This window comes from Lithobates pipiens, unplaced genomic scaffold, assembly GCF_037356315.1.
Source record: "Lithobates pipiens isolate NorthernLeopardFrog02 unplaced genomic scaffold, aLitPip1_a1.2 Scaffold_8, whole genome shotgun sequence".
Classification (NCBI taxonomy): Eukaryota; Metazoa; Chordata; class Amphibia; order Anura; family Ranidae; genus Lithobates; species Lithobates pipiens.
This window is the reverse complement of record NW_027507903.1, coordinates 663,519,283-663,535,255: the sequence shown is the minus strand read 5'-3', so window position 1 is coordinate 663,535,255 and position 15,973 is coordinate 663,519,283. Positions and strand designations below refer to the sequence as shown.

General features: G+C 48.3%; 1 protein-coding gene across 2 annotated transcripts in view; it reads right to left on the bottom strand.

Annotated features, from left to right (window-relative positions):
• Window positions 1–292: 292 nt before the first annotated feature.
• LOC143961855 (C-reactive protein-like) overlaps window positions 293–15,973 on the bottom strand; it is a 43,139-nt gene continuing 27,458 nt past the window's right edge. For both annotated transcript variants that reach the window (XM_077471191.1, XM_077471192.1), the window contains exons 3-4: window positions 9,920–10,519; window positions 293–1,218 (exon numbers count right to left, since the gene is read on the bottom strand). In XM_077471191.1, coding sequence (XP_077327317.1) covers window positions 617–1,218; window positions 9,920–10,519 — 1,202 coding nt within the window. In that variant the 3' untranslated portion in view covers window positions 293–616. The remainder of the gene's footprint in view (window positions 1,219–9,919; window positions 10,520–15,973) is intronic.

The window sequence follows — 15,973 nt, the reverse complement described above, 5'->3', positions numbered from 1 at the left end:
CGAAACTGGGTACATTTTGGCTGATTGCCAATTATAACTATGGTGAATATTATCAATGGATGCCAGAAATTTGCAGTGCGGTGATTGTTCTTTTACTTACCAGATCACAGCTACCACACATATTGCCCCCCCTGTGCTAGGCTGGGAGTGTTTGATGGATCTCATCTTTGGTTCTAACCCTTATTACCTCCTACAAATACTTAAAGTAGAAGGGAGGGTTGAAAGGTGAATAAAGGTAACCAATCAGATTTCAGGTTTTTAGAACAAAGAAAAAACACAGAAAGATCGCAGATTGTATATTGCTTCTATAGATATTTTATTTCAGATGGTTTATGTTACTATCTATTGTTATATAAGATTATAAAATGACCTGGACTGATATGTTACCATTTAGAAAAAAAAATCAAATGATTTAGAATCCTGTTTACAATATTAATGTGTTTTAGTTAAGTTATGAGGACCTTGACTCTTTGATTATTTGATCCTCACTAATAATTGTCATTGTCAACCTTTATGATTAATGGGGATGACAATTAAATCATCATTAACACTATAATTCAGAACCAGCAGTTGGGGCATCCTAACAACAAAGTGTATACGATGAGCTCATTCACTTTCACTGAAATTTGGGCTGGACAAGAACTTCCCCTTTGATCTCTAAGTATAGAGATAGCCAATTAATGACATTCCCATTGTGTTGGCCAGAGATGACTTTCTGGATGTCTTCTGGAGTCAGGGCATAATCCCACATGTGGACGTCATTTATTTCACCAACCAGTGACTGCTTATCATCAAACTTTCCACCAAAAGAGTCTTGTTCCTGTCCCAGAACGATGCTGGTCTCAGCTGCGATAGAAGACCCTTTCATGGAGACTCTTCTGGGGTAGAGTTTCCCGTTGACCCAAAGTTGGACCAGTCCAGTGTTGGAGTCCCAGGTCACACAGATGTGTCTCCAGTCCAAAGACTCAGAGTCTGTCTTAAAACTAGCGAGTTCTTGGTTGATATATACAGAACAAGTGTTTGGAGGCTGTAGGTAGATCACAAAGGCGTTGTCCTTCTCAAGAGTAGCGAGAGAGAAGAGAGTATAGGGGCTGGAAAGGTCGGTAAAATAACGTAGACAGACGCTGACTTCCTGCAATGGTCTTATAATTGTAGGTCTTAGAATGACATGATCTGTGTCAGTTTCTTTGGGGAAGACGAAGACTTTACTCTCCAAGTCTAGGGAAGAAAACAGATGAAGATCATTACTGATACATATCAAAGCTTTAGATCCTAAACAAAAAATGTTATAAATTATTTATAGATGCCTGTGGGCAGGTTGCCTACAATGTGTTAGTTAGGCAGTTGGCTGGTCCAAGCTGGGGAAGGGGTTAATAATTTGTGCCTGTGTTTCCAATTTATTTTGGACCCAGTCTCCCTGCCCTGTGATTGATATATGGGGGAAGGCCGAGTTCCATAGCTTTGGCCTGGTCAAGAAGATGCTTTGACTGCCGTGGAGCTCCCAAGGTGGACTGCTGTGTACTGAAGTCCATCGGAAGTCAACGAGAAACCCAAAGAACAACCAAACTTTGTAAAACACTAGCTTTTGGCTATCACCTTGTTGAGGTATGCCTGGGTAGCCTAGCAGAGATAGACAGGGGATGTGGCATTGAACTGTTCATGTGGACTGTGTCGCAAAATCACTAGTAAGGTTAAATCATCTGTTCTAAGTCTGGTCTGAAGTCACTTTAACCACTTGCCTACCAGGCACGAACACCCCCTTCCTGACCAAGCCATTTTTCAGCTTTCACCGCTGTCGCATTTTGAATAACAATTGCACGGTCACGCAACAATGTACCCAAATAGATTTTTTATTATTTTTTCCCCACGAATAGAGCTTTTTTGGGGGGTATTTGATCACCTCTGCGGTTTTTATTCCTTGCACTATAAACAAAAGAAGAGGGACAAGTTTGAAAAAACGCAATATTTTTTACTTTTTGCTATAATAAATATCCAAATTTTTTTAACCAATTTTTTTTCTCAGTTTAGGCACAGTGGGTCACATCTCTACTGACTGTCTACAATGGGCAATGTAATAGCTACTCTTCTGGTCTCCTGGAACGTTAGGGGAGTCAATGACTCACTGAAATGCACCAGGCATCTGGAAGTTTTACCCTGCTATTATAGGTCTCCAGGCGACACACCTGACATGAGATGCTGCCAACTGTGTATACTACCCCTGGGTTGGTAAGGTGTACCACTCCACATCGTCTGACTCGCTTTTCCTGCAATGTTGCAATTTGCTACCTTCTACTGACCACCTATACCCAATGGGGTTAGTCCACTGTGGTCTGGTTTGCACAGTGGGTCACATCTCTACTGACTTTCTACAATGGGCAATGTAATAGCTACTCCTCTGGTCTCCTGGACCGTTAGGGGAGTCAATGACTCACTGAAATGCACCAGCCATCTGGAAGTTTTACCCTGCTATTATAGGTCTCCAGGCGACACACCTGACATGAGACGCTGCCAACTGTGTACACTACCCCTGGGTTGGTAAGGTGTACCACTCCACTTACTCTGCTTATTCTCACGGGTGAGTGTTTTGGTGCACAAAGCCCTGGCATACGAGGAACTGGACTCAAAGGTGGACTCTCTATGCCGCTTTGCTTTTTTATATTGTAAACTGTACACCTTAACGCTAATTTTGGCTTGTTTATATTCCTCCTCCATTCTCCAGGGAAATCTTGCAAATATTACTAGCGTATCTGGTCAACAAACCTGATCTACCTGTTCTGATTATGGGAGACTTTAGTTGTCGTCTTGATCCCCAACTAGATAGGCATCCTCCAATTTCTATAGTTTTTCAGGGAAGGGGCACCACCCTTAGTTGTCTCCTGGCAGAGGTTGGATGGCTGGACATCTGTCGTCTTTGAAACCCTAATACTAAACAGTTCTCCTGCTTTTCTAAGGTGCACGTATTGCTCTCACGCGTAGACCTCTGCTTGGGCATGACCCACATACCCAACTATATGAGTAATGCGGTGTACTTCCCCTGGGGGGTATCAGATCACTCTCCCTTAACATTATGGTTGAACACCAGGCCCCCATCCACTATGTGCAGGTCTCCATGGAAACTGAACACCTTCTGGCTTCAGCTGCTTCCACTCCATGAACACATAACCCAGCAAATTGACTAATTTTTCAATACACAGGCACAGTGTGTTGATATCCCTTTAAGGTGGGGAACTTTTAAGGCATGTCTTAGCCCTTGTACACACGGCCGGAGATTCCGACAACCAAATCCGTCGGATTCTGTCCGTCGGATTTTGTCCGAAACTGTTGCATACACACGGTCGGACAAAGTTGTTGGAAAATCTTACGTTATGACGTTATTTTGTTACGACGGGACTACGTTCACGCTAGTAGCCAATAGCTTTGGTGTAGGAATTTGATCTGAGCATGCGTGGCACTTTGTCCAATCGGAATTCTCTACACATGATCGGAGTATGTCCGATGGGAGCATTTTGTCGGAAAATTTTACCAACAAGTTGGGAAACTTGGTCCGTCGGATACTCTGACGGAAACAGTCCAATGTAGACCACACACAGTCGGAATATCCGACAAAACGGTCCGATCGGACACATTCCGTCGGAATCTCCGACTGTGTGTACAAGGGCTTAGAGGCACCTTCATAGCCTAAATTAATGCTGTTAAACATAACTCATCCATTCTCATTTAGCAGGTGGAAGGCCAGGTTCGACAGTTGGAGCTGTCATATGTGTTGGACCCATTTGATTCCACGAGGGAGGCAATGGATATTGGCCCAGGATTCTCTGGACCATTTGAGATCCTCCGCTGTCGAATGAAAATATTTTTTCAAGAAAATGGTGTTTTATAATGAGGGGGAGAAAACAGGCCCGCCTGTTGGTAAAAATTGCCAGGTCACAGCAGTCCTCCCCAGATATTGGAGCCATCCGCTCCTCCACTGGACGGGTAGTGAGTGACCCGTTTCAAATTGTCATGGAAACGTTCATCATTTTACTCAGACCTATATGGTTCCCAAGATAACTATTCCTCTGAGTTGCTGACAAACTACCTTTTGATTTTCTTATGCCCACCTTATCTTCTGAGGCCCATCTAGAAATTGATGCCCCGCTTACTCTTGATTCGTTTCAGAAGGTGGATTGTTCCTTCCCCATATGCAAAGCCCCTGGGGATGATGGTATTGCTGTGGAGGTCTATACCCCCTATAAGGAGACAATCCTGCTCAGGCTGCTGGAGGTTTTCAACTCCTCAGTTGAGGTAGACTGTTTCAATGTCTAGGGCTAATTTTATACTGTTGCCATATTAATTGAGTCCCTGGCCATTTTAGTGCGTAATAGCCCACATATCACTGGGTTTCAGTATGGTGAATTGCATGAAAAGATCATGCTATACTCTGGTGATATGTTGCTTTTTCTAGGAGACACTTCCTTATCATTGACCAGTGTTATAACCATAATTTTGGCGTTTGGGCGTTTCTCGGGTCTTACTATTAATTGGGCTAATGCCCCGTACACACAAGCGGAATTTCCATCACAAAAATCTCGGATGGTTTTTCCAATGGAATTCTGCTCAAGCTTGGCTTGCATACACACGGTCACACAAAAGTTCTCAGTACTTTCGACTGTCGAGAACGCAGTGACGTACAACATTACGACGAGCCGAGAAAATTAAGTTCAGTGCTTCCGAGCATGCGTCAAATTGTTTCCGAGCATGCGTAGGAATTTTGCACATCGGAGTTGGTACAGACAGTCGGAATTTCCAATCTGAACTTTTTCCGACCGAAAAATTTAGAGCCTGCTCTCAATCTTTTGCTGGCAGAAAGAAAAGTCCGATGGAGCGTACACACAGTCGCATTTTCCGACCAAAAGCTCACATTGGTCTTTTGCTGGCGGCATTTCCGATCGTGTGTATGAGGCATAAGTCGGCACTAATGCTGTTAGACAACACACCTGGACAGGCAGCGTCTATCCCCTGCTCCACCCCCTTAGTGACTTCTTTCAGATACCTGGGTATCCAAATCTCCCCTGTTATCACAGAATATTGCCGCCTTAATGTGCAACCTCTGCTGGCCCGGTTTAGAGATAAAACAAATAGTTGGGACAACCTCAAAATGTCTCTGGCAGGAAAAACAAATTTAATTAAAATTATACTTATTCCTCAATTTCTATATGTCCTTCATAATTCCCCCCCGTGGTGGTCCCTTAAAAAACCTTTTTGGGTGATTAATTCCCTTTTCCAGTTGCTACTTTGGGGTGGCCGCCTCCCCCCCACCCCCTCCAGAGTCAGACAGGAACAGCTGCAATTTTCTAAAGCCCCGTACACACGAGCGGACTTTCCGACATCCAAAGTCTGACGGACTGACTCCGTCGGACTATTCGATCGTGTGTGGGCTGCAACGGACTTTAGCAAAGCTAAAGTCTGACAGACTTTAGAAATGAAGCATGCTTCAAATTTTCCCGACGGAACTCCGCCAGACCCGGTCCCTTCGAATAATTCGCTCGTGTGTGTGCTAGTCCGACGGACTAAAAACTGACGCTAGGGCAGCTATTGGCTATGAACTTCCTTATTCTAGTCCGCTCGTACATCATCACGTTCGACTCCGTCGGAGTTTGGAGTGATTGTGTGTGGCCAAGTCCGTTCGGTCGAAAAGTCCGCCAGAACTCCGGCGGAACTACGGCGGAACTCCGGCGGAACTCCTTTGGAGGTCTGTCAGACTTAATCCCTCTCGTGTGTACGCGGCATAAGAATGGCGGAGGCCTTGCCCTCCCAAATCCTTGGATTTATTATACAGCTGCTCAACTCCAATACCTCATAGGCTCCATGTCCCTGAGAGTTCTTCTGCCCGTCTCTTGCTTGTTGGCACTGGTGCAGGCTCCATCCTGGAGGGATTGGAGGACCAGGTTTTTCAGAAATCCAATAAGCATAAGCCTACCTAAAAGAAGGACGCTGCTTGTAATGCCGCGTACACACGATCAGATTGTCCGGCGACTTAGACCGCCGAAACGCATTTCACCGGACAATTCGATTGTGCGTGGGCTTCAGCGAACTTTCTCAGCGTAAAGTCCAGTGGACTTAGAAAGTATTTTTGCAGTCCAATCTTTGGGTTTCAGCAGACAATACGTTCCTGAGTATGCTAGTCCGTCGGCCTAAGAATGACACATGCTCAGAAGCAAGTACGAAAAGGAAGCTATTAGTTATTGGCTATTGAACTTCCTTTTTCTAGTCCTGTCGTACGCGCTGTACGTCATCACGCTAGCAAACGCCGGACTTTCTGTGTGTCCATGTGTGGCCAAGTCTGTTCGGTAGAAAGCCCGCCGGACTATCCACCGGATTGTTTGCCAGACTAAGTACACCGGACAATTCGATCGTGTGTACGCGGCATGAGTGTTACCATAAGTATGTATAACATTCTCTTTTTTGGGAATGTCACTTTTCAGAGGTTTATTGTTTTTTAATATATATATTTTTTCCCTTTTTGCCCGTCCTCCTTTAATAGGAGTAGTTATTATGGTATAACCATTTGGATCTGGCTGCCGAGGTCTTGTAGATGGTGGCATGAATTCCCTGTTCTTTTATTGAAATATACTGGCCCCCTAGCCTGCTGTCGCCTTCATGGGTCTTCTTGAATTGACATGTGTCTGTGCATCAGACTTTTTACTGTAACTTTGTATATTTTTATACTTCAAGCTTTTTATGTTTTGTTTGTATTTTAATACAATATACCTCCTCTCGGGGGATCAGAAAGGACGTTTTTTTCCCCTGCTGTAGCAAATTGGATCATGCTATGCTGGGATATTTTTGCCTTCCCCTGGATCTACTTTGAGTATAGGATTGTGTATATGGGATTGTATTTTATTTTTTTATTTATTTTTTTATTTTTATCTTTTTATTGGTTGAACTACATGGTCTTTTTTCAACCAGACTAACTATATAACTATGTGTAGCGCTATTACCTTTGAGGGCCGCTGGATTTAAAAAGGTTCCCCTTGTGTGTGCTGCCGGGAGGGAGGCATTCCGGCCTGGCAGCCAACCAACCAGCATTTGTAACAGACACTCTCAGTCAGAAAATAGCCCATGGGATTGTTGTTTTTATATTTATGGGTCACCACAGGTAGTCAATGATAATTTTTTTTCTGGGTGTTAAATGTTCTATAGTAGGATGTGGTACGCAGAAAGGTGGCTATTGCTTATGGATTCAAAAGTTGGTATTGGTATAGTTAAGGAGGTCACAACTGTTTCTCCTAAGAAGTTGTACCTTCATGGACTTTATATCATAACCAGATAAGTTGTTGTCAACAAATAGGAGCAACTGGGGAGAGTAGTAAGGGAAGAAAACGTGGCAGTGGCATCTTGGTGTGTAGGCAGGAGGATGGGAAGGGGAAAGAAGGGAAAGGGGTATCAGAGAAGAATGAGAGAGAGCAGGGGTCACTTTTTACTTACCATTTTATTTAGCGACAGGAGCTTTGACCGGCGTTTAGAGAGCTTTAACAAAGCGTGTCCGAAGCCTTGTTTTGAAGCAAGTGTAAGCTAGCCCTTATGCCCCTGAACACACGAGCGGATTTTCCGTCGGAAAAAACTTGAATGGTTTTAACGACGGAATTCCCCTCAAGCTTGGCTTGCATACACACGGCGGTCACACAAAGGTTTTCTGAACTTTCGACCGTCAAGAACGCGGTGACGTACAACACTACGATGAGCCGAGAAAATGAAGTTCAATGCTTCCGAGTATGCATTGAATTGTTTCCGAGCATGCGTAGGAATTTTGCAGACGATCAGAAATTCCGATCGGAACTTTTTCCGACCGAAAAATTGAGAACCTGCTCTCAATCTTTTACTGGAGGGAATTCGGACAGTAAAAGTCCGATGGAGCATATACACGGTCGGAATTTCCAACCAAAAGCTCACATCGGACTTTTGCTGGCATAATTTCCGACCCTGTGTACGGGGCTTTACTGTCTTTGAACGGGCATGGGACCCCTGGGGCTGCTTTGATGCCTCTTTGTAGAATAAATGTGGGATTTATTTTCCCTTGAAATTTGTTTTACCCAAGACGTGACTGAATACATTTTGGCCTAAATGTATAACTAAAATTGAATTTATTGGATTTTTTTATAACAAAAATTAGAAAATATCTTTTTTTTTTTAATTTTATTTACTGTATATTGCAAAAAAGTTCAATCCCAGAGGTGATCAAATACCAATAAAAGAAAGCTCTATTTGTGGTTAAAAAAAGGACGCAAATTTTGTTTGTGTACAACATTGCAGGTCCACGCAATTACCAGTTAAAGCAGCGCAGTGCCAAATTGAAAAAAGTGCTCAGGTCATTAAGGTGGCAAATTCTTCCAGTCCTTAAGTGGTTAATCCATTAACTTCATACATTGAGGACCCTGTCTCTTTAAGTGATCTTCAGACTGCCCAAGAGAAGTTTCTCTTACGTGGTGCAGTCTCTTTAACAGCAAAACGCCACATTAATTGCATCAATTGTATTTCCACTGCTCCTCTCACCCCACAGTCTCTACATACAGAATATCACAGTCCTCCTATAGCAAGGGGCGTGATCCCTCCCGGGACCTCTGGAAACTAGATGAGCCCTGTGCCTGGCTGCTTTGAACCCCTATAACCAGAAGAGGGGATAGAAACAAACAGATGCCCCACTTTCACTGATCCTTGTTTCTAAGGCACTGGTTACTCTCAGTATAGCTTGCTGGGGTACCTGCTCTTCACCAGCCTAAGGAATGCCAGCAGCCAGTCCTGACTGTGGTGCAGGAACAGTCAGCGGTGGCCACCATAACCACACATTCAGCCAGAGCACTCCAACACTTCATCTCCATCGCTTCACACGACTTCCTCCCTCTGGCAAGCCACAGCACTGCAGTATTTATGTGGTGCCTGCCCCATCAAGCTCTCAGCTTGGGATGGACCAGGGCTCTCACAATACTGCTAGGCAGTGACTCTCTTCCCTATCAGTCAATCCCTGGGGAAAACCTGTAGATTTCTACCCAGGCTGCTGGGGGGACCCAGCAAATCCAGTCCAACATATATATATATATTTTTTATTTATTTATTCATAGTCTTTTTATTCTGAGTGAAGGTCCTGGGGAAGCCCTTGTGAGAAACGTGCGGACCTCCTGGGGAAGCCCTTGTGCGAAACGTGCTCACCTCCTGGGGAAGCCCTTGTGCAAAACGTGCTGACCTCTCTGGCCTATTGTATTTTGGGAATATACAATATGATGTAAAATGTCATGTTCAAGAGTTGTAACCATATATTGTGGATAAATCTCTGGATGTTTTAATGTTATGGACAGTTTATATATCATTTTGGTTTCATTAAAATCTTGTTGTAATCCTTGGTACCAGTAAACCTGTTCAATTTTTTGCTAGGTATTAAATCAGAATACCAACTGTCGCATTTGTGCAAAAGGGAGGGGAGACTTGTGTTATGTGAAATCAGCAATGTCATGTTTGAATGGGTGTTTTGCTCTATGCCAGTGATGGTGAACCTTGGCACCCCAGATGTTTTGGAACTACATTTCCTATGATGCTCATGCACTCTGCAGTGTAGTTAAGCATCATGGGAAATGTAGTTCCAAAACATCCGAGGTGCCAAGGTTCGCCATCACTTCTCTATGCCATGCCTTGTTATAACTTGTGTACCTCATTCAGTACAACAACTGCAAGTAAGAATTTTCTACTGGTGAAACAGGACAGAAATGACAAAAGAAAGAATGGATTGACATAGAAACACCATAGAGAAACATTTAGATTACTTCTGCGCTCCAGTGGGACATCATCTCACAACCAGGACATTCCAAAATTTTGAATGTAATTCTGTAGTGAAAGGTGGAGGATCTTGTTAATTAACAAGGTGTATATAGTAAGAGGATAGACTTACGTTGAGGTTCGGGCTTGATGAGAACTTCCCCTTTAATTTCATAACGTAAAGACTTCCAATTAATGACATTTCCATGGAGATCACCAGAGAGGACCTTCTGGATGTCTTCTTGAGTCAGGACATAATCCCACATGTGGACGTCACTTATCTCACCAACCAATGACTGAGAAGCATCAAACCCTCCACCAAAAGAACTCTGGTACTGTCCCAGAACAATACTGCTTTCAGCATCAATTAATAGGTGATTATATTGCCTCCTTTCCGAGGAGCGCTTTCCATTGAGCCATAAATAGACATCTGCATTGGTTGAGTCCCAGGTCACACAGATGTGCCTTCCATAATAGGGCTTCCAGTTTGGTGAAAAAGCATACACTGCATTATTTATATATACAATATAGGTGTACGGAGGCTGTAAGCAGATGTGAAAGGCATTAGCGTATTTTCGAGTAGCCATAGAGAACAAAGAATAGGGGCGTCGAAGGTCACTGTAGGAACGTAGACAGACGGTGGCTTTCTGCAATGGCTCTGTAATTGTAGGCCTTAGTATGACATGATCCGTGTTGGTTTCTTTGGGGAAGATGAAGACTTTACCCTCCAAGTCTAGGGAAGAAAAGAGACAAAACTCATTACTGATACTTATCAAAGCTTTGGATCCAGAGCAAAAAAAGTCTGAATTTATTTACGAATGCTAGAATCCAAAATGAAATAAAAATATAGATCCATTGATAAATCTCAGAAAGGTAATTATCTTCCTTTTTAAATTTGTATAAATATGTGGTTTGCAGCTCCTGAACCGTGTGTTTATGTGTTGCCACTCCTTTGGTGATGTAGTGGGTGGGGTCAATGCCCTTTTAATACCAACTATGGGTGGGATCTGGTAGTTCAGGTATGGGAACAGGTCACCCCTGACCAACACCATGTAGGTCTGTGGCCTGTGTAGCTGAGTGGAGGAGAGAGCCCTCTGCAGGGCTGGAATGCCTGGAGGAGTAGGTATGGACTCACAATTGTGAAGGGGAAGAACCTTGCTAACCCTGACCTTTGCCTAACACGTCTGTAGCTTGGTTATTATAGGTTTCAGGGCCTGGGACTGAGGGTGTCAGACAGGGCCATCTTTAATATTGATTGGACCCTGGACAAACATTTTCTTAGGGGCCCCCCCGCCCACCATGCAATTTCACTCTCCACCTTCTCTGAGACATACAATAAATAGCAGCTAGACCTAAAATCAGTTTACTGTATCAGATCAGGCAGCGATTGCGATTAGTTGCCAGAGGTTACAGCATATCATTACTGCTCACTGACTGGTTGCTAGAGGTTACAGCACTCCTTAAGGCTCACTGATTAGTTGCTAGAGGTTACAGCACATTTCTGCTTGTTGATTGGCTGCTAGAGATTACTGTACAGTAATACTGCTCACTGGTTGCGATAGGATACATCTTCTCCTCACTGCAGGGGGGCATGATATACATATGAATGCTGCCTTTATTTACATAGCAATGCTGTTGGCCTCAGCTATTTCCATATGCATGTGACTGCTATTTACATATGAATGCCAGTATTTACATGTAAACACAGGGTCTGCAGGTGAGTCATCTGTACACAACAATAGGGCAGAGCTGGGCAGCATTAGTAGCAGCACAGGACTAAAACTTCAAGGGACAAGGGAATGTAAACTGGGATAGTTGGCAAGTATGAGGCAGCTATGTTGGGCCCACAACAATGACAGTGCCCTGGGCAGCTGCCCATTTTGCCCTGCCTTAAAGATGGCCCTGGTGTCAGGGTTAGGGTTGCCACCTGTACGGGAATGACCCGGACAGTCCGGGTTTTGACAGCTGTGCCCGGGTTTGTGCTCTCCCGACACCCGGACACATTAGAAATGCAGTAGCTCCGCTCTCTAGACCAGTCCCAGGCTCCAGTGAGATCACCACCCCCGTGTATCAGTGTATGAACAGATTTCCTCTCCCGCCAGCAGAGTGACTCTCCCGCCCTCCCCCCTCTCCAGAAGAAGAATAAATCCCCGCAGTGTATATTTCGGGCAGCTGCAGAACTCCTCTCTCTCGTCTTCTACAGCCAGCAGCACGGCACCCGCACGGCCCCCTTCTTCCCCGTTCCAGTGGCCAATGTCCTGCAACAGCCGCCCGGGTCACACACTGCACTGTCTGTGACTCTGTGCCTGCGCTCTCTACCCCACCGGCCAGCGCCGATGCCAGTCATAGACAGTGCAGGGAACTGTCTGGTCTCCTAGCAACCTGGGACGCGATGAGAGAGAGCATGGTTATAGACTCCGCCCCCACTTCGCATACACATCTTTACAGCAGCTCCTGAAAGGTAAGGGGGGGGGGGGGTTTCTTGCTCTGTGGGTGGTGGAGGTAAGCACTGTATGATAGGATTTTAGAGCTAACAGGGTCTGGAGGGGGGGCGCGTTACCCAGGGAAGGTCTGTAATGCTCAGTGGCTCAAAATCTTTGCCCTCTGTGCCCTCAAACACTGTCCCTCTCCATGTCACTCTGCCTGCCCTCTCCCTGTCCCCCTCCCTGCCCCCTCCCTGTCGCTCTGCCTGTCCCCCTCCATGTCACTCTGCCTGCCCCCCTCCATGTCACTCTGCCTGCCCCCCTCCATGTCACTCTGCCTGCCCCCCTCCATGTCACTCTGCCTGCCCCCCTCCATGTCACTCTGCCTGCCCCCCTCCATGTCCCCTCCCTGCCCCCTCCATGTCACTCTGCCTGCCCTCTCCCTGTCCCCCTCCCTGCCCTCTCCATGTCACTCTGCCTGACCCCTCCATGTCACTCTGCCTGACCCCTCCATGTCACTTTGCCTGACCCCTCCATGTCACTCTGCCTGCCCTCTCCCTGCCCCCCCATGTCACTCTGCCTGCCCTCTCCCTGTCCCCCCCCTGCCCTCTCCCTGTCGCTCTGCCTGCCCCCCTCCATGTCGCTCTGCCTGCCCCCCTCCATGTCGCTCTGCCTGCCCCCCTCCATGTCGCTCTGCCTGCCCCCCTCCATGTCGCTCTGCCTGCCCCCCTCCATGTCGCTCTGCCTGCCCCCCTCCATGTCACTTTGCCTGCCCTCTCCATGTCACTCTGCCTGCCCTCTCCCTGCCCCCTCCATGTCACTCTGCCTGCCCTCTCCCTGTCCCCCTCCCTGCCCTCTCCATGTCACTCTGCCTGCCCTCTCCATGTCACTCTGCCTGCCCTCTCCATGTCACTCTGCCTGCCCTCTCCATGTCACTCTGCCTGCCCCCTCCCTGTCACTCTGCCTGCCCCCCTCCCTGTCACTCTGCCTGCCCCCCTCCCTGTCACTCTGCCTGCCCCCCTCCCTGTCACTCTGCCTGCCCCCCTCCATGTCACTCTGCCTGCCCCCCTCCATGTCACTCTGCCTGCCCCCCTCCATGTCACTCTGCCTGCCCCCCTCCATGTCACTCTGCCTGCCCCCCTCCATGTCCCCTCCATGTCACTCTGCCTGCCCTCTCCCTGTCCCCCTCCCTGCCCTCTCCATGTCACTCTGCCTGCCCTCTCCATGTCACTCTGCCTGCCCTCTCCATGTCCCCCTCCCTGCCCCCTCCATGTCACACTGCCTGCCCTCTCCCTGTCGCTCTGCCTGCCCCCCTCCATGTCACTCTGCCTGCCCCCCTCCATGTCACTCTGCCTGCCCCCCTCCATGTCACTCTGCCTGCCCTCTCCCTGTCCCCTCCCTGCCCCCTCCATGTCACTCTGCCTGCCCTCTCCCTGCCCTCTCCATGTCACTCTGCCTGCCCTCTCCATGTCACTCTGCCTGCCCTCTCCATGTCACTCTGCCTGCCCCCTCCATGTCACTCTGCCTGCCCTCTCCCTGTCCCCCTCACTGCCCCCTCCATGTCACACTGCCTGCCCCCTCCCTGTCGCTCTGCCTGTCCCCCTCCCTGTCGCTCTGCCTGTCCCCCTCCCTGTCGCTCTGCCTGTCCCCCTCCCTGTCGCTCTGCCTGCCCCCCTCCATGTCACTCTGCCTGCTCCCCTCCATGTCACTCTGCCTGCCCCCCTCCATGTCACTCTGCCTGCCCCCCTCCATGTCCCCTCCCTGCCCCCTCCATGTCACTCTGCCTGCCCTCTCCATGTCACTTTGCCTGCCCCCTCCATGTCACTCTGCCTGCCCCCCTCCATGTCACTCTGCCTGCCCCCCTCCATGTCCCCTCCCTGCCCCCTCCATGTCACTCTGCCTGCCCTCTCCATGTCACTCTGCCTGCCCTCTCCCTGTCCCCCTCACTGCCCCCTCCATGTCACACTGCCTGTCCCCCTCCCTGTCGCTCTGCCTGTCCCCCTCCCTGTCGCTCTGCCTGTCCCCCTCCCTGTCGCTCTGCCTGCCCCCCTCCATGTCGCTCTGCCTGCCCCCCTCCATGTCGCTCTGCCTGCCCCCCTCCATGTCACTCTGCCTGCTCCCCTCCATGTCACTCTGCCTGCCCCCCTCCATGTCACTCTGCCTGCCCCCCTCCATGTCCCCTCCCTGCCCCCTCCATGTCACTCTGCCTGCCCTCTCCATGTCACTCTGCCTGCCCTCTCCCTGTCCCCCTCACTGCCCCCTCCATGTCACTCTGCCTGCCCTCTCCCTGTCCCCCTCACTGCCCCCTCCATGTCACACTGCCTGCCCCCTCCCTGTTGCTCTGCCTGTCCCCCTCCCTGTCGCTCTGCCTGTCCCCCTCCCTGTCGCTCTGCCTGTCCCCCTCCCTGTCGCTCTGCCTGTCCCCCTCCCTGTCGCTCTGCCTGCCCCCCTCCCTGTCGCTCTGCCTGCCCCCCTCCATGTCGCTCTGCCTGCTCCCCTCCATGTCACTCTGCCTGCCCCCCTCCATGTCACTCTGCCTGCCCCCCTCCATGTCCCCTCCCTGCCCCCTCCATGTCACTCTGCCTGCCCTCTCCATGTCACTTTGCCTGCCCCCTCCATGTCACTCTGCCTGCCTCCCTCCATGTCACTCTGCCTGCCCCCCTCCATGTCACTCTGCCTGCCCCCCTCCATGTCCCCTCCATGTCACTCTGCCTGCCCTCTCCATGTCACTCTGCCTGCCCTCTCCCTGTCCCCCTCACTGCCCCCTCCATGTCACACTGCCTGCCCCCTCCATGTCGCTCTGCCTGTCCCCCTCCACCCTGTCACTCTGCTAGCTTATATATATATATATATATATATATATATATATATATATATATATATATATATATAAAATCATACACCCATGTGTGTTGGCTTTGATTTGGGGTGTCTGAACCGCTTCACAAGCATTAGACCGTTGATAAACATGGAACAGTGCAGAGAAATAGAAGGTAAGTGCTTAAGCCCAGGGGTTAAACAGTCCTGTTCCTTCCCCTGGCCGCCAGCGGATTCCACAGAATATACTGGAATGGCTGAACAGCCTTATGGCTCATTTGCATATGTGGTGCCCTCTGAAGAGCAATCCACATTTGTATTGTTCTTCAGATGGCATTTGGCAGGCAGGGAGGAGGCATTATATCACCTCTTCGCCACCTGTTTAAACCCCACAGCATCGCCCCGCAATTTAATACATTGCACACGGAAGCGGGAAGTCACCAATGCACTTGAATGGTCCTCATTTGGCAGGCAATACTGCTCACTGATCCCAACAGTGCAGACATGTTTTGCCGCGCTTTGATGCAAAACATTTTGGCTGTGGCAGCCGGCGGGTATACATCCCCCTCTGCTGCCTTTTCAGCTTAAGGGGAATGGTTGGTAGCAGTTAAAACACAGCTCAACCTCAAAATTTTACCCCCAACCACAAGTGTAAACGGAGTCATAAAGCACTCTGAAGAGTGATCCATAGCGGATCGTGTTTTGAAGGTATTTGACAGGTGGTGAAGAAGAGTTATGTTGCCTCCTCATCACCTGTTTTAAATCCCTAAAAACCCCCTAAAACCCCCTAAAACCCCTAAAAACCCCTAAAAACCCCCTGCCACTGTGCTGTAGCCATGTGCATTGCACACAGTTATAGCGCAGCCCCATTCAGGTGAATGGGTTGAGTTAAGCAAGCGCAGGGCCGTGCACCACTAAAATGTTCGGGTTTGGCTTGAAGAAAAGGT